The sequence below is a fragment of the Prionailurus bengalensis genome, chromosome A3 (assembly GCF_016509475.1).
Source record: "Prionailurus bengalensis isolate Pbe53 chromosome A3, Fcat_Pben_1.1_paternal_pri, whole genome shotgun sequence".
In the NCBI taxonomy this organism is placed as follows: domain Eukaryota; kingdom Metazoa; phylum Chordata; class Mammalia; order Carnivora; family Felidae; genus Prionailurus; species Prionailurus bengalensis.
In genome coordinates this window covers 108,649,736-108,673,537 of record NC_057354.1, presented here as the reverse complement: position 1 = coordinate 108,673,537, position 23,802 = coordinate 108,649,736, and the positions used below count along the sequence as shown (strand labels likewise).

Genomic DNA, 23,802 nt, shown 5'->3' with positions numbered 1-23,802 from the left:
GAACCTAAAAATTCTATCTGGCGCTAAAACCAAAAAGTTTTATTTGTCAGCATATGGTATTTCTTCTTTCTTGTGCTGTAAATCACACTTTGGACAGCACCGTAATGCAAAATTAGTACTGACAGATCTATATATTCCTGTTACTTGGAACAGCAGGTACATTCTCAAAGGCTTTATAACTTCCTGACTTGTGGATTCTTTGGTGTGAAAAATACAATGTTGAATATATTACTGTAGAAATTTCAGTTCCCTTGAAAATGAAATCAGTTTCATGCTGGATTTTATAAAACACATTTAGTACTATGTTTTTAGTACAACCCCTTTCCATACCTGTCGGATCCAAGCAGCCTAAAAATTCTTGTGTTATCTGAAATTTCTTGTGTTACCTGTTCAATTAAAATATAAATTTAATTTCCAAAGTTAAAGGCACAAAATTTTATATGGGCATTTAATTTATAACTCTATCAAAAAGAAACATAATTCCTAAGATGAAAACAGATCCCTCTATGACTGTTAACTTGTTAAGTCAGCACAGAGATACGTCAATTTGTTAGCCTAGGAAAAACATGGCTAATTTCGAATTAATCCTAAAATAGGAGAATAGGAAAACCATTTACTTATTAAATTACAGACCTTGAGGTTGCTGGAGGGGAGGTGGGCAGGGGGGAGGAGCTAAATGGGTGGTGGATACTAAGGAGCGCACTTGTTACGATGAGTACTGGGTGTTACATGTAAGTGATGAACTGCTAAATTCTATTCCCGAAACTATTATTACACTGTATGTTAGCTAACCGGAAGTTAAATAAAAACATAACAAAACAAAACAAAATTCTAGACCTCAAGGGAAAACTTTAAAAGCAAGCACCCAGTCCATTTATTTAACAAAAACCTTTTGTCAGTTAGGTTAATGCTAACAGCAAGGCCACTGCAGCAGCCAGCCACTTTGATCGGGCCCTTTTACTTTTAAAAGGCTGCAGTGTGGCATGATGGGACAAACTCAAGACTGGAATTTGAATCCCACTTACTAGCTATGACACTGGGCAAGGTACGTAATTTTGTTGAAAATGGTTTTGTCTTCTGCAAAACAGGAGAGAAAATATCTACTCTGCGGTAGTCTTGTGCAGTATTCTTAAAAGTATCAGTGGGTATAATGCCTAGCTATGGGAGTGCTCAACAGAGGATTTTTCTTTCCCATATCCACCCCCCCCCCCCCAGTCTCTTGAAATAGTGTTTTCTGATGGCATACAGCCTTCAGGAAGTCTTCAGTGTGACCGATTACCAGCTGGAGAGTTAAAGGTAAGTCTACAGAAGAAAGAAAAACCCACTCCTTTTGCTTATTGAACGCGAAACATTCCAAATTATAATGGCAGTAACTTCTCCCCATTGCATTAGTACCTCTACAATTAGTTATTCTGGAAACATGAGGGATTCTCAACTCTTTTGGAACCCAGCACACCTGAAGGATACAACATGCTCACTTCAGTAATCGTGCTCATGACTGATCTTCGACATGTTTTTGGACAAGCAGTACTCAGTAAGGGCTACCGGCGCACTTTGAAGAAGCCCCTCAGGTGATTTTGGGGGCAACCTTGTCTTTTTGTAAAAACTGTTCTCTTGTATCCTGCCTATGGTGCCTTTCTTTCTCTGCCTAGTGTTTATTAGTTGTTGACTGTTCTTAATTCCCTGTTCAATTTCCACAGATGATTTTAAAACATCTTCCTGAGAAGTGAACCCTCTTGTGGGAATTACTGCTAGGAACGTATTAGCCCGAACTGTATTTTCTCTAAGATTTTATTTTTAAGTAACTTCTGCAACTCAACGTGGGGCTCAAACTTACAGTCCTAAGATCAAAAGTCGAATGCTGTACCGACAGAGCCAGCCAGGCGCTCCTTGGATTTTTATCGAATACTTACTGTAAATCAGGCATTATGCCAATCACATCGCATGCTTCCTTTCCCTTAATCATCCCATGAAGTAATAAGTACGATTGTTATCTCCCATTTGAAAATGAAAAGGAGCTAAGTGACATGCCACGGCTATACGTACTAAACTGCAGGGCGGAGAAACGAACCTGGCGTCGCAACTCTGGAACTCATGCTGACGGTCGCTCTACTACACTGCCCACTTGGTTAGTAGAAATGCTCTGAGCTCAGAATGACAGACTGGGGCATAAACGAGCTTTCTTGCTTGAGGAGCCGAAGGTTAGTTTCGTTTCCCTCTAATGTTCAAGTGAAAGTTATACTGCTGAGACTGATTTGGGGGTACTGGGAGAGTTTCTGGTTTCACTTGCCTATAATATTCTCGGGGCCAAGTACAATGTCTGTAACCCCAGCACTCTCTGGTGGAAATGGTGAGCTGAACTGACTCACAAGACTTGCGAGTTAAATCGTTCCTGGAGTTAAATTTAGGTAGGAAGAAAAAGGGCAAAGAGTCTTATAAATGCCAAGTGAGGAGGGTTAAGAGAAATAGGAGGCAAGGTGGCTGGAGAGGAATGTGGGATCCTTGACTTATAAGCCTGCTCTGGTCATCATTTCTGAAATCCAAAGTAGAAATGGTGCCTCAAGACGAGGAGAGCCAGCATCTGCACTCTTGTTCCAAGGGATGGGCTGGGAGAGTTGGGAGAGCTGCGAGGAAATCACTTTTAGCAGTATTAGGAAATTCTTGTCCCGAATATAAAAGTGAGTATGTGGTTACACACAAAATGCGCACTGAAGTCGTTTGGGTGAATGCAGAAAGAGAGGTGGCTGCAGAGCACACGCTATGAACCTCGTCACCAGACTGAATACACTGAACATCAACAGCGAGCATATCAAGTATTCCTCGTATCCATTAGGAACTTTGCAAAGTTAAAGAAAATTGTTTGAAGTAGAATCTGATAGTTTCATGCCTATTTAATGGACATAATTTTTCAACATTCATTTATTTTTGGGACAGAGAGAGACAGAGCATGAACAGGGGAGGGGCAGAGAGAGAGGGAGACACAGAATCGGAAACAGGCTCCAGGCTCTGAGCCATCAGCCCAGAGCCTGACGCGGGGCTCGAACTCACAGACCGCGAGATCGTGACCTGGCTGAAGTCGGACGCTTAACCGACTGCGCCACCCAGGCGCCCCTAATGGACATAATTTTTAAAAGACTACTTACCTCATTAGATCTAAAACTTCTACCTTGCATTCCATGTTTCCAGAAAGCTAGCACACTGTCTTGTAGGCAAACTAGCAGGCAAGAACAGCTCAGTTACTGTTAATAGTACAAAAGTTCAGCCGATAAGCACCATCCTGTCCCTCTATCTTGCACAGCAGTACTTCCATTAAGAACTAATGTCAGCTATTCCATGTTTACATGGCATCTTTACTTTTGAAATTAAAAATATACATATACCAGACAGAACTGATTCATCTTTTGGCAAGAAAAAAGAAGATTCATTGAAAACATTGTTTTGTTACAGAAATTTTTTGTTTTAAGAAAACATTATAAAATGTTTCAAACATACCAAAAAACATGAGAAGAGCACAGAAACATATGCATCTACCATTCAACTCTCAAATCCTGACATTTTGCCATTATATGCCTTTCGTTTAAAATACAACCAAATTCAGCCAGCACCTGAGTACAGCCGGAGCAGCTGGCCCCGTCCATTCCAGGCCTTCCTTTCTCCCTGACATATCCGCTATTATAAATTTGATGCTTGTCATTCTCATGCATGTTTTTACTATTACTACACAATAGCAAACTTTGTATCAAATGTTTCCGACTTTCATACATGGGGTATGGTGAACATTTGAACTGTTTCTAGGTTTTTGATCTGTAATAAACATTCTGTACCTCTTCTTTAATACATGTGCAAATTTTTCTAATTCTAGAAACAGAATTAATGGGACACAGGCATACTTTTTAAAAATTTTAGTTTTGCTTTTAATATTTGCATATTTAATATATATTTTTGTGTGTATTCAGTGAGGAAGACATCTAATTTTATTTCCTACAGATAAGCAATTGCATCAGCATCATCTGCTGAACAGTCCACCATTTTCCATTGACATATTTATGCTATAAATTTCCATTTACATGTAGGTCCACTTCTGAGCCTTCTCTTCTGGTGCCACTCTTCTACTTTTTTATCCGTCTGATCCCACACTGTGTTAATCACTATAGCTTTATAAAAGTTCCAATACTGAGTAGGGCAGGTATTCATCCAAATTTATTTTACTGTTCTTGGCCTTTGACTCTTTCACATGAATTTTTATTTTTTTTTCTTTTTTTTTTTTAAAGAAATTTATTCTTAAGTTAGTTAACATATAGTATAGTCTTAGCTTTAGGAATAGATTCCAGTGATTCATCACTTACATACAACATCCAGTGTTCATCCCAACAAGCACTCTCCTTAATGCCCATCAACCATCAGTTTGTTCTCTGTATTTAAGAGTCTCTTATGGTTGGCCTCCCTTTCTATTTATATCTTTCCTTCCCCTGTGATCATCTGTTTCTCAAATTCCACATATGAGTGAAATCATGAGATCTTTCTCTTACTGACTTAGTTTGGTTAGCGTAATACCTTCTAGTTCCATCCACATTGTTGCAAATGCCAAGATTTCATTCTTTTCCATCGCTGAGTAGTATTCCATTGTGTATGTATGTATGTATGTATGTATGTGTGTATGTATATATATATACACGTATATACATACACACACGTACACACCCCACATCTTCTTTTAGAGAGAATTTTTTTTTTCAACATTTATTTATTTTTGGGACAGAGAGAGACAGAGCATGAACAGGGGAGGGGCAGAGAGAGAGGGAGACACAGAATCAGAAACAGGCTCCAGGCTCTGAGCCATCAGCCCAGAGCCTGACGCGGGGCTCGAACTCACGGACCGCGAGATCGTGACCTGGCTGAAGTCGGACGCTTAACCGACTGCGCCACCCAGGCGCCCCAACACATCTTCTTAATCTATTCATCAGTTGAAGCACATTTGGGCTCTTTCCTTAATTTGGCTATTGTTAATAGCACTGTTACAAACACTGGGGTGCACATGTCCCTTTGAATCAGCTCTCCTGTATCCTTTGGATAAATTCCTAGTAGTCCAATTACTGGGCTGTAGGGCAGTTCTATTTTTAATTTTTGGAGGAACCTCCACACTGTTTTCCAGAGTGGATACACCAGTTTGCATTCCCACCAACACAGCAAGAGGGTTCCCCTTTCTCCATATCCTCGCCAACACCTGATGTTTCCTGAGTTGTTAAGTTTTAGTCACTCAGACTGGTGTGAGGTGGTATCTCATTGTGGTTTTGATTTATATTTCCCTGATGATGAGTGACATTGAGCATCTTTTCATATGTCTGCCAAATGGATGTCTTCTTTGGAAAAGTGTCAATTCATATCTTCTGCCTATTTCTTCACATCTGGATTGTTTTTCGGGTGCTGAGTTTGGTAAGTTCTTTGTAGATTTTTTATACTAATCCTTTATCTGATATGTCATTTGCAAATACCTTCTCCCATTCCGTTGGTTGCCTTTTAGTTTTGTTGATTGTTTCCTTTGCTGTGCAGAAGCTCTTTATCTTGATGAGGTTGCAATAGTTCACTTTTGCCTTCAGAGACATGTCAAGTAGGAAGTTGCTGTGGCTGAGGTCAAAGAGGTTGCTGCCTGTTTTCTCCTGTAGGGTTTTGATGGTTTCCGGTCTCACATTTAGGTCTTTCATCCATTTTGAATTTATTTTTGTGTGCCACATGAATTTTTAGATCAGCTTATCATGTGGCACAAATCACTTTATTGGGATTAAAAAAAATGTTTTTTAATGTCTATTTATTTCTGAGAGAGAGACACAGAGTAACCAGGGGAGGAGCAGAGAGAGAGGGAGACACAGAATCTGAAGCAGGCTCCAGGCTCCAAGCTGTCAGCACAGAGCCAGACGCAGGGCTCGAACTCAGGGACCGTGAGATCATGACCCGAGCCAAAGTCAGATGCTTAGCCAACTGAGCCACCCAGGCGCCCCGGGATTTTTATTTAAATGAACCAAATTTGTGGTTTAACTTATAAAGAACTGACACCTTTCTCATATTCACAGACACGGTATAGTTCTTCATTTGTTCAAATCTTTTATGCTTTCAAACAATAACTTGGAATTTCCTAGATAATGGTCTTAAACATATTTTGATTACATTTATTTCCAAATTTCTTATTTTATTGCCATCGTCAGTGAGATCTTTTTTTCTATTAATTTCATAATTACTGGCATATCAAAAAGCTATTTATTGGTGTGAGTCATATCTACCAACTCTGAATTCTCTTACTAATTCCAGCAGTTTACTCAGAGAGCTATACAGTCCATATAATCATATCATCAGCAAAAAAGGATCTTTTACTTTTTTCTAATCCTCATAGTTTCCTTGTCTAGTAAGACAATGTCAAATGTGATGATAGCACATATTCTTATCTTGTTCTTGACTTTAATGGCAGAATCTGACCATGAAACATGAATTTTTTTAAATTATTTTTTTAAGTATATTTTTTAAAAGTTTATTTACTTGAGAGAGTATGCACGTGTGCATGAGGGAGAAGCAGAAAGGGAGAGAGAGAATCCCAAGAAGGCTCCACACTGTCAGCACAGCGCAAGACTTGGAGCTCGATCCCATGAACCATGAGATCATGACCTGAGCCAAAATCAAGGGTCGGATGCCCAACCAACCTAACCACCCAGGAGCCCCAAACATGAATATTTTTAATAGGCTTTCCTAGATGAAGAACATTTCCTTTTTTTTTTTTTTTTTTATTTATTTTTGGGACAGAGAGAGACAGAGCATGAACGGGGGAGGAGCAGAGAGAGAGGGAGACACAGAATCGGAAACAGGCTCCAGGCTCTGAGCCATCAGCCCAGAGCCCGACGCGGGGCCCGAACCCACGGACTGCGAGATCGTGACCTGGCTGAAGTCGGACGCTTAACCGACTGCGCCACCCAGGCGCCCCAAGAACATTTCCTTTTATTGCTAAGTTGCTGAGAAGTTTTTTCTTAAATCATGAATGATCTGGATTTTACTCAATGCTTTTTTGTGCACCTACTGAAAGTTATGTGACTTTTTGCTTTTAATATTTAATGTGCTATATTATATATTACATAAACAAGTTTTCTGATGCTGAACCATCTTTACTTTCCTGAAATAAACTCTATTATACTTGATGGTGTGGAGTTCTATTTACTATTTTGTTTCAGATTTGTTCAAATTCTGCTTTCATGAGAATGGATTCTTTTGTTTTCTATACTAACCTTGCTTGATTTTAGTATCAGTGTTAAACACTGATTTGTTCAGCATTCCTTCTTTGTCAGTGATCTGAAATAGTCTGTACAGGATAGGGATTATCTCTTTTTAAGGGTGGATAACAGTCTCCTATAAGGATGTCAGGCTTTATGTGGGGAGAGTCTTGATTACTAGGCACCTCAAGCAAGGAGCCAGGCTCTGGCTCCCACTTCCTAGAGGATACTTTTAGTCTTCTTTATCAGAAGGAGCACAGCAGGCCTACATACTGCTTTGAGTTTCTGTTCTTTATTTATCTTATTCTTTGGCTTTGGCTATGAGTTTTTAAGCACAGATTCCATTTTATTTATTTTTATTTATATATATATTAAAAAATTTTTTTTAACTTTTTTTATTTTTGAGAGACAGAGAGAGACAGAGCAGGAGCAGGGGAGGGGCAGACACGGGAGAGAGGGAGACACAGAATCAGAAGCAGGTTCCAGGCTCTGAGCTGTCAGCACAGAGCCTGATGTGGGGCTTGAACCCACAAACCGTGAGATCATGACCTGAGCCAAAGTCAGACGCTTAACCGACTGAGCCACCCAGGCGTCCTGCACAGATTCCATTTTAAAATCGTGAAGAGATTTCTCTCATTTTATTATCAGCATTTGCTTGCTGGAAGAAGGGCATTCTACTTGGAGGAGACAGTAAAAGTAGAACCAGGAATAAAACAAATGAACTATCTGTCCTTGGCCCTACCTCTTTATATATGTGCAAATATCTTTCATTGATAATGAAGAGCAAAAAAATTGTGCCTAGTTAAATACTGAATTAGCTCTCATTCACATTCCCAGCACCATCTGTGATCCTTTTTACCTCATTTTTCTGGAATGTAATCATTTTAATATTTACTTACTTATTTAATTTAATAGATGAATTTATTATTTAATAATAATAAATAAGAGAAACAGAGAAGAGCAGAGAGAGAGACAGAAAGAGAAACAGAGAGAAAAGAGCAGAGAGAGAGGAAAGAAGAGAATCCCAAGCAGACTCCATGCCCAGTGCAGAGCCCAACACAGGGCTGGATCTCATGATCATGAAATCATGACCTGAGCCAAAATCAAGAGTCAGATAACTGACTAAGTCACCCACATGCCCCTGGAATGTAATAATTTTAGAATACTGAATATATAAGAAATCCTTTTTCAGAAAACACCATAGTCCAGCAAAATGTGAGAATGAGATAATGGAATCTCCTTCTTGCCATTTTCACATTTTGCTCTGGTCAGCAGATACAACAGCAGAAGTACAACAGAGTACGCTAAGTACTAAATTTTATTTTATTTTATTTTATTTTTTTTCAACGTTTATTTATTTTTTTGGGGACAGAGAGAGACAGAGCATGAACAGGGGAGGGGCAGAGGGAGAGGGAGACACAGAATCGGAAACAGGCTCCAGGCTCTGAGCCATCAGCCCAGAGCCTGACGCGGGGCTCAAACTCACGGACCGCGAGATCGTGACCTGGCTGAAGTCGGACGCTTAACCGACTGCGCCACCCAGGCGCCCCAGTACTAAATTTTAAAGTACTTATAGGGAAACTCCACAGAAGTTTGGAGGAAATGGAAATTCCTGTGTTATGAAAAATGGTATTTATTTCTTTTGAAATGTCAAATCTGTAAGGAGGACAACATTATTTCTAGATGTCAGTTATTAAACTATTTTAGAGAATGTATAAAAGTGAAGACTGATGTTGACTTCATATTCATTATGCCCTGTATTGTAAAAAAATGTATTCTTAGTAATATACTTCTATAATCTCAGATAATTATCAGGTAAGATATTTTAAGCAGCTCTTACTGCAATCAAACCAGAAATATAAAACTTGCACTTACCTATTGATTCAATCTGGAAATCAAAGGTGAGCTCAGATGATAATTTTCTGCTAGATTTTAATCTTCCTTGGAGATTTACTATTTTTATACAACCTAGAGACGGGGAGGGGGAGAGTCACTCAGAAACTAAGATAAAAGGAAGGTGTTAAAATAAGATGTTCATAAATAAAAACTTACAATCCAAGCATACAAGAATGGTATCTCTCTCCAATTGGGTTACGTGAGTAACACTTGTCTGTGGGCTATCTGTAACACAAACAAACTCAATAAACTGACACAAAAAAAGTAATTTTGAAAGCACAGAGACCTAAAAACAAGAATTCTGAACATCACTGAATCTGAAACAGACATAAATTTTTAGCTATACATATGTACTGGCTGAGTCAGGCTGCTTGGGTCTAAACTCTGATGCAAGTGCTGAAGGAAGTCAGGGCTCACTGGAACGCTAACTATTGTCATTACTGCTGGTGATGTCATTATTTTCACTCATATGTGAAATCAGGAGTATAATCCTCTATATTATAGTTATGACTGATTTCTGCTTTTAAACTCAGAAAGCCAGGGACTGCTTTGTATATCACATGGTAGTATCCAGCACCACATGCAATAATTATTTACTGAGTGAATGAATCAGAAGGACAAACAAATCACTTCAAGTACCAATGAGTTAAAAGAAATACTGAAGTATTTTGAGAAGTATGAAATATTATCAAAATGCAAACAGGCATCATTTTTTTTAATTAAGATTTATCAAAGTTCTTATAAACTGGGAATTTTTTTGTAATTGTTTTTTAATGTTTGTTTACTTTTGAGAGAGAGAGAGAGAGAGAGCGAGAACGTGCGTATGCACACGGGTGAGGGGCAGAGAGAGGGAGACACAGAATGTGAAGCAGGCTCCAGGTTCTGAGCTGTCAGCACAGAGCCCGGTGCAGGGTGCGAACTCACGCATCACAAGATTATGACCTGAGCCGAATTTGGACGCTCAACTGACTGAGCCATGTGGGCGCCCCGAGAATGCTTTTGAAAAAAATATTATATTTATTTATCAATCAATAAATATATACATATATACATATATATTTGTATACACACACATATATATGATATAGATCTGTATCTGTATCTATATAGAAAGCACAAGTGGAGGAGGAGTAGAGAGAAGGAGAGACAAGAATCCCAAGCAGGCTCCATGACATCAGCGCAGAGACCAATGTGGGGTCCAAACCCATGAACTGCGAGATCCTGACCTGAGCCGAAATCAAGAGTTGGACGCTAACCAGGCACCCCCAAACTGAGAATGTTTAAATGATTTTCCACGAAGTGAAAAGTAGGCTACCCCAAACTTTGTACGAACATCAAAACTGAAACTGCTGATCTACAGGCCTTTGTTTCTGGCCTTACGTGTCCTTGAGAGTGGGTCTGATGACCTACAGTTACTGTTTTCTACTTCCTATAGTATTAGTCTTAGGACATCCAAGGCCTGCCGTTAGACCTTCAAATGTACTTTAGACCTGGTACGTCTGTAACCAACCAGAGCTGAAAGGACACGGAACAGGCCTCCTGGAAATCAGATCTTTGTAGCTCTTACATACGTGGGTGAAAATTAACAATCTGAACATATCTATACAATCGACTTCAGTTCAGGAAGCCAGGCTAGCATACCAGAGAGAAAGTCAGGAAAATAAGGTTTTACCAACTGCTTGTATCAATTAGTTCCCAAACACTAGAATCACCCAGAGATCTTTACAAAATACTGATGCCTAGCTGCCACGTCTAGATATTCTTATTTAATTGGCGGCGTATGTGACTTGAGGTATCAGGAGTTTTAAAACTTCCCAGGTGGGCTGTACAGTGCAACGCAGTTTAGGAAACCAATGACTCAGAATTTCATATGATGCAAAACTCTAACCATACTTTCTCTCATTCAATTTTTACCTTAGCATCTCAAAACCAGAGATGAACTGTAGTTATCATACTTAGTTTCTATTGTTGGGATGAGCACTGGGTGTTATAGGTAAGCGATGAACCACGGGAATCTACCCCAGAGACCAAGAGCACACATTACACACTGTTATGTTTGCCAATTTGACAATAAATTATATTAAAAAAGAAAAAAGGAAATCTAATGTTAATTCACAAAAAAACCTTCCAAAAAACAAAAAAATCCAACTCCTAATAAAGTGATTTCATTACAGTAAGAGAATGAAATCAGAAGGTCCTTAGAATGAAGCTGTACAAAATTCTTCTGTGCAGAAATCAGGCCCTTCATTCAACAATTAGTAGAAAAGGATTTAAAATTAAAATGCTTGGGAGAAATAAGGTATTAACTGAAATCCACTAACAATAAAATATCAATCACCCAACAATGCCTTCCTATTAAGCAGGGAGGAAGAGATCAGGAAAGCAGGAGTGCACCCGCTGTCTGAAAGGGTAGATAGGTGTCTAAGAGAGAATGCAGAACAGAGAATTCGAGGGAGCCAAGGAAGCCACATCACGTTGTCAAGGGCCAGCCATGTTTTCCTTCAACAATGTGTCCTTAAAGGAAAGCTGTTTCAAGTTTCCTGGGCTTCAGGAAGTCATGTAATTGTCTCTAGGTTTTTGTGAATGTGTTTGCGAGGACTTTTTTTCAGTGTCAAAGACCCACAACTCTAAGTTTTTTCCTTTTGTGAACACTCTTTTAGGCTTCTGACAAACTCCTGACTAATCAATATTTATCAGCCAATTGTCTTCTTAATATTTCCCTAAGAACCCAAAGACCCTGACAAAAGGCCTCTGCAAGACCTTTAAAAATTGCCTTCTTGGGGTGCCTGGGTGACTCAGTTGGTTAAGCGTCCGACTTCGGCTCAGGTCATGATCTCATGGTTCATGAGTTCGAGCCCCATGTCTTTCTGGCTCTGTGCTGACGGCTCAGAGCCTGGAGCCTGCTTCAGACTCTGTGTCTCCTCTCTCTGCCTCCTCCTCCTCCCCTCTCCTCCCCTCCCCCGCTCATGCTCGCTCTCTCTCTCTCTCTCTCTGTCTCTCAAAAATAAATAAAACATTAAAAAAATAATGAAATTGCCTTCTTAAATGGCCACTGTCTATTTTACAGCAAAACATTGTGCAGTGTTATTTTTAAAGGGGAAAAAAATCAAAAGGAGCTCCATAATAAACACAGTGCTTTAAAAATCAGGAAAAAAAAGACCATTCAGGTCACTTTTTTTAAAGTGTAAAAAGTTGAATCAGATTTATTTACCACAAAACACAAGTTTTACCGATATGTACTGACTACACCAACAAGATTGGAGGTTTCAAACTAATCAAATTTCTGTAAAAAGATAATTAATTGGAAATAATATTTCCCAAGATACTAGTATGAAGAAAGGATCTGCTACGCCACTGGGCAACGCAGATCAAAATTTAAGAAAACAAATTGTACAAAAGAATGATTTTCAAGCACCCTCAAATATTTTTGTTTAGCTATATTTATATCTTAATTACGAATCATTAAAAAATTCATTAAAGTGATTGCATAGTACCTGTGTCTCAATTACCAGAATATGATGGAAAATAGACTCAATGCAGTTTTTGCTTTTATTTAGATCACCTTTCCTCAGCCTGAGGCCTGTGTATGTGCAGTTGACAGGGCGGTGCCTGTGTTAGCATCACCGGCATCAGCCAGGAGCACACAGAAGAGCAACTTCTCAGGCCTTGCTCCAGATCTACCAGATGAACTCTGGCAGTGGGGGCCAGCAGGCCCCTGGGGGATTCTGATCCATACTCATGTTTGGGAACCACTGATATGTATTGGCCTTAATAACTCAGTAAAAGTCACAAACCTGACTCTGTAAACCACGAAGAGGTAGAATTTGGGTTGACAGTTTCAAATCGAACCACCTGGTTGAAGTCTCTCCCTCTGCTGACGCCAACACAGACGAGAGGGTACTCCTGTTCGGGAACTACCAGCATTTCGAACACTCGAAGCGGACAAGGTATAGGAAAATCTATGTGCTAGACACAGAAACAAAAGGACATTAAACAAAGGAAAACGGAAGCCAAATAGTGTCACGAGAGCACTAAGAATTTTTACTTCTACAAACACATGGAAAATAACTCTCTACTATTAGGACTGCTTCTTGTCACAGAAACTCTGGGTATGTAGAAAAACACAAATTATAAAGTATTTGATTTGAGGTTTAACACTGTAAAATGTTGTTAAGTTAAAATCACACAATTTTAAGACATTAGGGCTAGAAGGGAACTTATAAATCACCTGTCCAACCCAGGTGGCAACTGAGATCCAGAAATCTGGGGACTGGCCCAGGGTCCCCCAGACTTTGTTGCAAAGTCTCCTGTCTCCCCATTGGATGCTGCTTCAGTTATATTTCCCTGCTTTCTTTTTTTTTTTTTTTAATTTTTTTTTAATGTTTATTTATTTTTGAGACAGAGAGAGACAGAGCATGAATGGGGGAGGGGCAGAGAGAGAGGGAGACACAGAATTGGAAGCAGGCTCCAGGCTCTGAGCCATCAGCCCAGAGCCTGACGCGGGGCTCGAACTCACGAACCGTGAGATCGTGACCTGAGCCGAAGTCGGACGCTCAACCGACTGAGCCACCCAGGCGCCCCCCTGCTTTCTTATCCAACTGAGCAAACATGGATGAGAGCACAGAAATGCTAATTAGCAAGAAACACTCCTCTTATAAGTGTGGACAGTAAAAAAACCCCCATAAATAAGAGAAATTTAGCTTCTTGGCGCAAGTGATGCTATTCATTAACTCACTTATGATGCAACCAATTTTACTTTTACATAATTTCAAAATTATTCTTACATTGCAACCAAGAGACTAAATAAATTCGTATTTTGTAAGTTTGGGAAAAGAGATGGAGAACATTAACATCCTCAGTAATCAGGAAATTAAATCACGAGATAAGATCCATATCCCCCTGACTAAAATGAAACAAGTGACAGTAACAAGTATTACCAGGAGGAGCAGACGAGTGCTCACCAAGTGATGGGAGCATAAGCAGGGAAGGCCATGCTGGCTGACTACATTATCTGTGAGTGTCAGGGCCCTGCAATACTCTTATCCTTTCTAGAGAATACGAGCACACACAGGCACAGGAGACATGATGCAAACATGTTCACAGCAATATTGTTCAAATAACAAAAAACTGGAAGTAACTCAAATACCCATCAACAATAGCTAGATAAAGTTACGGCCTATTCACACAATGGGAAGTCACAGAGCAATGAATATGAACAAACTAGAACCATATCCAACAACTACACAAATCTGATGCTGCACCAAAGCCAGACACAAACGAATACATATTTATGACTCCACTTACGTACTAGGGAAGAATCAGGTAAAATTAATTCTAATTTTAGGGGCTTAGGGGTGTACGTTTATACAGTGAAAATGGAAAATAAGGGAGCTGACTGCTAGTGGATGGGGTGCCATGGGGAGTTCAGAGGTGCTGATGATATTCCTCAGAACAGAAAACGTTGTTTTTCAAAAAATATGGGTCTTATCCATACGGTAGTAAGTCCACTCTTAGTATGTTTTAGATTTTGTTGCTCTCATGAATGGGCTGTAATTTCATTTAATTTCCCCCAAGGTTAGTATTGGTAGTATTTAACAAAGCTACTGATTTTGATTTATTTTTTAATCTAGCAACATGTAAATTCTGAAGAAAATAAATTCTGGAGAAAAACAGGTGAAACAGGTCCGCCATAACTATTATTCTTAAAAGTGTCAGAAAATACACACACACACACACACACACACACAAGTGTTAGAAAACACAATATGGTCCTTGTGGGTAGAAGGTGAGGCTCTATGTGCACCTGTTGTTTCCGTATTCCTTCCTTCCCTGTGACTGCCAGAGTGCCTCCATCCCATGGGTACAGACACTTCTTCATCAACACTCCCCAAACCCCCTCTCTTTAGAAGCTTTCCCCTTACCTGGGGAGAGGCTTTGGATAAAATCTGTCATATATATATATATATATATTTTTTTTTTTAACGTTTATTTATTATTTTTGAGACAGGGAGAGACAGCATGAACGGGGGAGGGTCAGAGAGAGAGGGAGACACAGAATCGGAAACAGGTTCCAGATTCTGAGCTGTCAGCACAGAGCCCGACAGGGGGCTCAAACTCACGGACCGCGAGATCATGACCTGAGCCGAAGTCGGATGCTTAACTGACTGAGCCACCCAGGCGCCCCTAAATCTCTCATATTTTTAATAAGGTAAAACATTTAAAATAATTCTCTTTGAAATGTGGTAAAAGCAGTACAGTAAAAAATAGTGCTTCTTTGTGTGTGTGTGTGTGTGTGTGTGTGTGTGTGTGTGTGTGCAAATAAGAAAACCAAGAGATTCTGAGTATTTCTATTTAGTTTCTAATAATCACGTGTTAAGTCATTAACAGAAGAGGACTCCCGTCTAAAAGCTTTACATCCAGTTGCTGTTGGTGATGGTCCTTGAGGGCAGTGACCATATCTTACTCATTTCTGTCCCCTTAAACAGCACTGTGCCTGGTTGGTAGTAAGTACATAACTGTTTGCTGGGAAGGTCTTTAACTTACAACTTTTATGATGAAAATGTAGTCTAATAAATCAAAAACTGTCAAAAATGTCATGAAGAGGAGGATAAAGGATAAAAGTGTTTTTGAGCACATCTTGTAAGAGTGTAGAAAAGCAACATCATAAATACTAACCACAACAATGTCAAATACAGAAACAAAATATCCACAGGGTCTTGGAGCAGACAGGCAGGGGAAGGAGAGCTGGGTTAAGATTCAGGGAGGAGAGTAAGAGCCTACAGAGAGCTCAGGGAGTTTAAGGGAAAAGTGGGAAGGGTGTGAAGTCTTGAGGGAGACTATACTGTAAGTCTAGTATCTTTGAACTCTGGCAACAGGCCTCATTAGCCAGGGCCAGGCTCCTTGGGACTATCCACTTGGAAGAGAGAAAATGTGGACGGGTAATTTTTAAGCTTCCCATGTCTTATACATTCTCTCCTGCATGCTCTTCATACCTAAAATTCCTTTAACAGAGAAAAGAGTCTTTGTCGTGTATTAGGGTAAGTGGTATAACATATCAAATTACACAAAAAATTCATTCATCCTATGGTTTAATCAGATTATTAACTGATGATATGAATACTGATATGATGAAACTATTTTTCATTCTACCAGACGTTAAGAATGAAAGGAATAGGGAACATGTACCTAAAATACACCTAAAAGGGGAAAGGAAGGGGCAGGGAAGGGGAGGGCTGCTGAAAAATCAAACCATGTAGTACACTTTACTCCTCCATTTATGATAAGGTGTATTTTTGTGAAATGGGCAAGAACAAAGAGGAGCTGAGGACATAGCAATTTTTGCCTTAAATGGGCTGATTCAGAAGCTCTGCTTTAGACAGTTCTTAAGGCTATTTATTTTTCCCCTGCAGCTTCTGGTTTAACGAATTTTTGTTTCAGTGATTTGTGGCAATACCACCTCAATGGATCCAAAATTCTTGAAACTATTTGTTCATTTCTTTAGCCCTAGTTAATCTTGAGGTTAACAAATAGTGATATGAAATTAAAAATAGATTCCTCAGTCACTTATAAAATTTAAATAAAAGGAAGCCTTTATTATGCTGTATTATAAAATTTACAAAGAATCCACTCCAATTATATTCTGATCCCAATTTCCTTTTTTTTTTTCAAATTTTTTAATGTTTATTTTTGAGAGAGAGAGTGAGAGAAACAGTGAGCATGTGAGCAGGGTTGGGCAGAAAGACAGAGGGAGACACAGAATCCGAAGCAGGCTCTAGGGTCTGAGATGTCAGCATAGAGCCCAACGTGGGTGGGGCCTGAACTTGCGAACTGTGAGATCATGACCTGAGCCGAAGTCGGACGCTTAACTGACTGAGCCACCCAGGCGCCCCTCCTGACCCCAGTTTATATGGAGATCTCAAATGCTCAAAAAACTAAGACTACTTAATTTACATAAAATAGGAAAGGAAACAGCTTTAAAAAATTCCTTTGGCAGTCCCTTGGTGTGAGTGAACCTGTACTTCATACATTTTGAGTTAGTTTTTCCTCCAATTTAAAGTTATTTCTGAGTAATATTAGATATTTTAAAGAATGTTCATTAATTACAGATTCTAGAGAAACTCAGTCACCAAAAAACCATTCATGGGAAATCAGCAGGCAGGCATGTAACTCAGGTCAAGAACTTCCTTCTCAGTATGGTTACCCCTTGTCCTCTTGGGCCAAACGCCAACCTGTAGGTTATTTTCCTGCTGTGATGGAGCCGGTCAACCAGAGGGTATACTGGAACAGCATTTCACTGCTTTTTAACACCTCCAGTTCTGGATATCCGACTGTGTATGTGAGACCCTGTTTCCAGCTCCTACTGTCATTTCCCTGAACCATCCCTCTAGTCTCTTCTGAAACTTGTATCAGGCCAACTCATTTCCTTATGATCTTACGGAGAAAGTGCACAAGATGTGGCCCAACAGGGGACTCTCAGGTCTCACTATTTTTCGTGACTGACACTGGAAGTGGAGATGTAATACCCAGGCAGGAGATTGACACACACACGCAGACTTTCACCACCCTGCCACATAACCCAAAATCATGACATTAACTTGAGAATTAATGGGAAAAAATGTTGTTGGTTTTTTTAAGGAAAAAAACAGGAACAGGAAAATTGATTTCATTCATAAGCTTTTATACTAAGAATGACTTAGATTGCTTTTCGTGCTTACCTTAATTAACATAAATTTCTGCATTGGTTCAACCCATTCTAATAGAACAATGCTAGTCTGAAGCGCCCCACATAGGTACTTATGGCCTGTGTAAGGATTTCGCACTGTCAAGGCAAAAAAGTGTATGTAAGTCCTCTTATGATACAAAATCCTGATGATAGTAGTTGCAAGCTCTGAGAACAAACAAAAGCTGGCTGCTAGGTCAATTTCTTAATTAGACTAGAGGGTGAAAAAACTTTCAGGTAACAGCAGGAAACTCCTTCATCACTTGCAGGATTTCTGTCTAATGCACAAACGAAACTGGTGGTTGTTTTGGGGTCTGGGTGGGAAGAAAGATTTTGCATCTCATGGGAGCAGGGACATTAGGTGAGGCAGCAGGACCCTAAAGGAAGGGTCCTAAGAAGATTTGGGGGGAAGCTGCCAAACTGATAGGCTACAGCACACTTAGGGACAGGTGATTAAGGATACTTTTGGTAGTAATGTTCAGAGGTAGTAATGCTTTGGTTGCAACAGCATGAAGACGTTAATGAAATCTCAAAATACAGGTTTACAAATAATAAAACAAAGCCTCAGAGTTTCTGAAGGGAAGAGATTTTAAGGGAAAATATTTTTTTGGTTTTGCTTGATGCAAATAAAACAGCTGGTTGTTATGGGGGTGGGGAGGGATTTGGGGTCGTGTATGTGAACAGAGAGACTATAACCTTCACACCACAGGCATAAGGTTTCACACATTAAAGGCATGAAAATATATGCTGAATGAATAAATGCAGTCTCATAAGCCATTACCAAGCAGCATGTGAATGACAAGTAGCAGGCCCCTTGGAGAACAGGGTGTGATAAAGTGCTGTAATAAAGTCATCCTACTTTCTCCATTTATCCAGTCAATAAATAATTTGCAAAACAACTGTTATGTACAAGGTACTATATTATAGGGTTAGTCTACACGGAGACTGGATGGCCAAGACATTTGTTTTACTCAAGGGGTAAAAATAAACTATCATTGGCAGAATACCCTGGAGAAGTACCGTTTCATACTAGATTTAAAAATGAGCCTCACAGTGTTTTCTCATTCGCTCTGCAAAGCAGGAAAGCTACGTGCTATGGAACAGTTTACTTACCAACACAACATTTCTGACACCACTTGGTTTCAGGGATTTTTGCTGATACAGCAAATTTCCTAAATGTAAATGAAAATGAATATATAATACATGTAGGTAAAGTTAGTATACGATAATGGTATCATTACAGATGAATGGAGAATAAAAACTGGTACTGACATAATAGGTAATCCATTAAAAATAATATATTTGATCTGTTTCTCATCCCTCTTCCAATCAATTCCAAATGGGTTAAGGATTTATTAAAGTATGAAAAACAAGACTATAGAATATTTAGATTTAGAAGAATAGAACCATGGGATTTCCTTAAAAAATACAAAAAGAAACAAACTATACAGGAAAATATTAATAAACTTCTGTTTTTAATGTTTATTTATTGAGAGAGAAAGAGTGTGAGCCGGGGAAGGACAGAGAGAGAGGGGGACAGAGGATCCAAAGCTGGGTCTGTGGTGATAGCAGCTTCACCTGAAGCAGCCCAATGCAGGGCTTGAGTTCACTAATCACGAGATCATGACCTGAGCTGAAGTCGGACACATAACCAACTGAGCCACCCAGGCACCCCAATATTAATAAACGTAACTGATACTTTTTTACTTAGGGATCCCTACCACTTCAAACTACAGGTGGCAATTTGTTGAATGAATTTGAATATATTAACAACTTTGGTTTACCAAAAGATAACACTAAAAAGGTAAAAAGATATGCCATAAACTGGGGGGAAAGATATTTTTTAGCACATATAATAAATTTAAGCTATGTAAAACATTGTCTTATCACTAAAACAATTTATAAGAACTTTTTTTAGACATTTTTATTTCTCTGCTCAGGAAGAGTGGGATATAGATTTTCTGTTAAGGTCCTTTACAGGTTCTGCAAACAGGTGATTCAAACTTAATATGTAAAAATCCATTTAAAATTGTTTTTTAAACTACAATTAAAAAAAATACCCATGAACTCAAATGGCTTTATAATGAAAATTAATATAACAGACTAACGTACCAAGTTTTGCTAGCCTCAAATTATACTTCTCCATTTCTGTACACATAAACTTCTTTTACATGTGTAAACATGCCACATATTAGAGGTCATTGCTCTGCACATCTTTTAAAAAAAACAAAACAGAGTTGCCCTTTGCTGGTAACAGAATTGTAGAGCATGTATGTGATGCGCAATGCCATTCCAAACAAGCTCAGAATAATCTTATTTTTTTTTAAATGTTTATTTTTACTTGTTTTGAGAGAGAAGGGCAGACGAAGAGGGAGAGAGAGAATGCCAAGGAGGCTCTGCGTTGTTAGCACGGAGCCTGATGTGGGGCTCAATCTCACAAACCATGAGATCATGACCTGAGCAGAAATCAATTTGGATGCTTAAACAACTGAACCACCCAGGCACCCCAAGCTCAGAATAATCTTGATGTATGTTCCTATCACTGTACAACTGGCAGCTGAGTAATAATCAGTCATATAATGCTGAGGTACTGTAATTTTAGCTTTTAATATGTTTTATATGCCGGTATTTATAAAAATCTATAGTAACTATTGCTAACATTTACTGAGATCTTATTGTTTACCATGAATTTCACATGTTCTGTCAGTCCCTCTGATAATGCCATGAGATAGGTGACAGTATACAAATCTGAAGGTTAGGGGGTGTGCTCAGCACGGAGCCCACTTAGAAGATTTTCTCCCTCCTCCCCACCCACTGCTTGTGTGTTCTGTCTCTCTAAAAAAGAAAAGAAAAGAAAAGAAAAGAAAAGAAAAGAAAAGAAAAGAAAAGAAAGAAATCTGAGGGTTAGATTTAGTAATTTCCTCAAGATCATACAGTTAGCAATTCAGGAAGAACTCTACTCTAGTGTCTTAGCCTAACTGCAACATTCATAGTGATTCAACTCTGAAAACAAATCTACTTCTCTTTTATGATTCTGGATCACTTTAAAGAGTATTCTGAGTTTGCAAGGTAAGTTGTTAAAATCTGTTATCACTTGTAAGTACTTTATCCGTGTGAATTAGAATTTTGTTGATACTATGGTACCTAAACAGTGACACAGAAATTAGTCAGATACTGAGGGACTAAATGACTAAAGTGACAATCTAGAATATCTTGATTCAAATTTTGGGTTAAAGCCCCTATTGTTCCTCTAGACTAAGTTCATACTGGGGAGAATTTTACATTCCAATTCATAAATTACATTAATAATTACAAAAATACCCCTTTCATAGGCATTGGAATTTCATACAGTTTAAAATAAAACAAAAATTCCACATACCCTTAAATTAAGTAAACTGCTTGAACCAAAGTGCTTTTTACAGTTAAAAAAAATCTGAATCAAGCTCTTGATAGATTTCCACTGCAACCAACTTAATGTTCCTCGTCCACACTTGTGAACTTGTCCTTTGGCCCCCAACGTTAACTTAGAGGTTAAGTTACTAAATCTGTCAAACCCAGGAGGATTAATTGACTGCAAGGTTTTGAAAGATTATAAAGAATGCTACACAGTCAAGACAAAATCAACTACTAAGTATAGCTTAGAAGTTAACGATAATGGGGGCGCCTGGATGGCGCAGTCGGTTAAGCGTCCGACTTCAGCCAGGTTGCGATCTCGCGGTCCGTGAGTTCGAGCCCTGCGTCAGGCTCTGGGCTGATGGCTCAGAGCCTGGAGCCTGTTTCCGATTCTGTGTCTCCCTCTCTCTCTGCCCCTCCCCGTTCATGCTCTGTCTCTCTCTGTCCCAAAAAAAAAAAAGTTAACGATAATGAAATGATTCAAAACTGAGCTGTGAGCAGCACACTGAAATGTTATAAAAAACTCATAATTTTCTACAGTGATCTACATATAGACTTACCTTAATTTTAGTTATGATTTTACAAGGCAAAAAAATTTATTTACAGCACCCAATTAACTAGAATCCTGTGAACCAACATTCTCAATGTACTTAATGTAGGATATTTTAGGGTACATTACAGACACAATTCAATTTACCATGACTAATAATAATGATAACATGACTATTTCTTAAGAGCCTAATATGTGCCAGAAACCATGGTGGATACTTTTCATACATAATTTATCATTTTTAAAACAATCTGCAAGATAGATATATGGTTCCATTTTACAGATGAATATCCTGAGAAGTTGTACAATTTATTCTAGGTCCTGAACCTAGTGAGTGAACAATGTAGGATTTAAATTGAAGTCTACCTGGATTCTAAAAATTATGCTTAACTGAAGCTTTACCATACAATACAATGAGTACCTATATTTATAATGAGAACCACAGAACATTATAAACTTCCCAAGGGAAGTTTAATTTGTGCTCACTTTACGGCAGAAGAACATAAAATTTTATTGTGCAAAAAAGGTTTTCAGATTTCTTGCCAGTAAATGAGAGAATTAAGAGTAGATTCTAGGGGCGCCTGGGTGGCTCAGTCTGTTAAGCATCTGACTTCGGCTCAGGTCATGATCTTATGGTTCTTGAGTTTGAGCCCCACGTCGGGCTCTGTGCTGACAACTCAGAGCCTGGAGCCTGCTTTGGATTCTGTGTCTTCCTCTCTCTCTCTATCCCTCCCTGCTCCCACTCTGTCTCTGTCTCAAAAATAAATAAACATTAAAAAAAAAAGTAGATTTTACGATAACAAAATTGAAGAAAGTGGGAAGGACACATTGGTGAGTGCTACCAACACTAAAGACTGACTATAACAAAATTACATGAAATAAAAGCCTCGAGGTAAAGCACTCTTAGAGGTAACATCTTCCTCTATGGAAATTCCTTAAAGGAAGAGGTAATACGTTATTCAATTTTGTTTTAGCTACATACTAGGAAACTTCCCGCACATCTTGTATATTCAGTAAAATTTGAAGAATTGAACACAGCTATAAATAAACTACAAAGGTCTCTATTCTGACAAAATGATATAAAAAAGTGAATGTATTAAAGTTTATGTGCTTTACATTCCTGGGGGGGGGGGGGCGCTCTTGTATATTTTAAAGCTTGGGGCCAGCTTCCATGCCCAGAGAATTTAGGATTATCAAGTCAGAAGGCTAGAGGGAGATGTGCTGTAAGAAGACAGAAAATCAATAGCACCAAGTGGCAGCTGAGAGGAAAAGAGGGGCAGATAAACTCTACGTGAAGAAGCCCCCTGGCCCCATTCTTGGGGTAGTTCTTGCCCTTAACCCCAACTGTAGACATTACAGTAGAAGTATAATAAGTCAAGTTCATAGGTGCAACTCTGAGTCACCATGAAAAGGTCCAATTAAACTCAATGTAATCTATTTTAAGACAGAAAAGCATGCAGTATAACTTTTAAATGATTTTCATCAAAAAGATTAATTTTGAAAAAGTCTTTTGCACAAAGGGGCACATTTTAGCTGTAAACTCAGCATTGAGAACAGCTTTTCAAGGTACTTGAGAGCTAACGGTGTACATTAGTTGCTTTACAACTGATACGGTAAAGGAAGAATGGCCAGAGTATAATGTTTTTGTAACATAAAATTTATAGCAGACTCAGAAGACCTTTCAGTCAATAAATGAAGTACAATATAATAAGCAAAGGAGGAGAGAACATAATGAAAAATCCCTGAAAGCAGAAAAGCAAAACCCCTCAATTCCTAAGTAATTATCTCCTAATGTAAAAACCTTGATTTAATAAATCATTTTGATTTTCTAAGTTTAGAAACTGTGCTTTGAGACAAATTCATGTTATTCAAATTAACACAAATATGTCCAAAGCATTGGATATGAAGAAAAATTACTAGCAAATTATAGAGAAAAATCAGTTTTAATGTTGTATGAAATACTAAACAGTAATTAGTTTTAAACTTCTAGAGGT

The 23,802-nt window shown here is 38.7% G+C and overlaps 1 protein-coding gene across 3 annotated transcripts in view; it reads right to left on the bottom strand.

The window, feature by feature from the left end:
• MAP4K3 (mitogen-activated protein kinase kinase kinase kinase 3) overlaps positions 1-23,802 on the bottom strand; it is a 206,053-nt gene that overhangs the window by 1,784 nt on the left and 180,467 nt on the right. For 2 of the 3 annotated variants that reach the window (XM_043604108.1, XM_043604109.1), the window contains 7 exons: positions 18,979-19,037; positions 17,861-17,964; positions 12,941-13,112; positions 9,303-9,371; positions 9,126-9,218; positions 3,144-3,214; positions 331-386 (listed from right to left, as the gene is read on the bottom strand). In XM_043604108.1, the coding sequence (XP_043460043.1) occupies positions 331-386; positions 3,144-3,214; positions 9,126-9,218; positions 9,303-9,371; positions 12,941-13,112; positions 17,861-17,964; positions 18,979-19,037 (624 nt within the window). Of the gene's footprint in view, positions 1-330; positions 387-3,143; positions 3,240-9,125; positions 9,219-9,302; positions 9,372-12,940; positions 13,113-17,860; positions 17,965-18,978; positions 19,038-23,802 lie in introns of all 3 variants that reach the window. The other variant, XR_006301061.1, reaches the window with a different exon arrangement.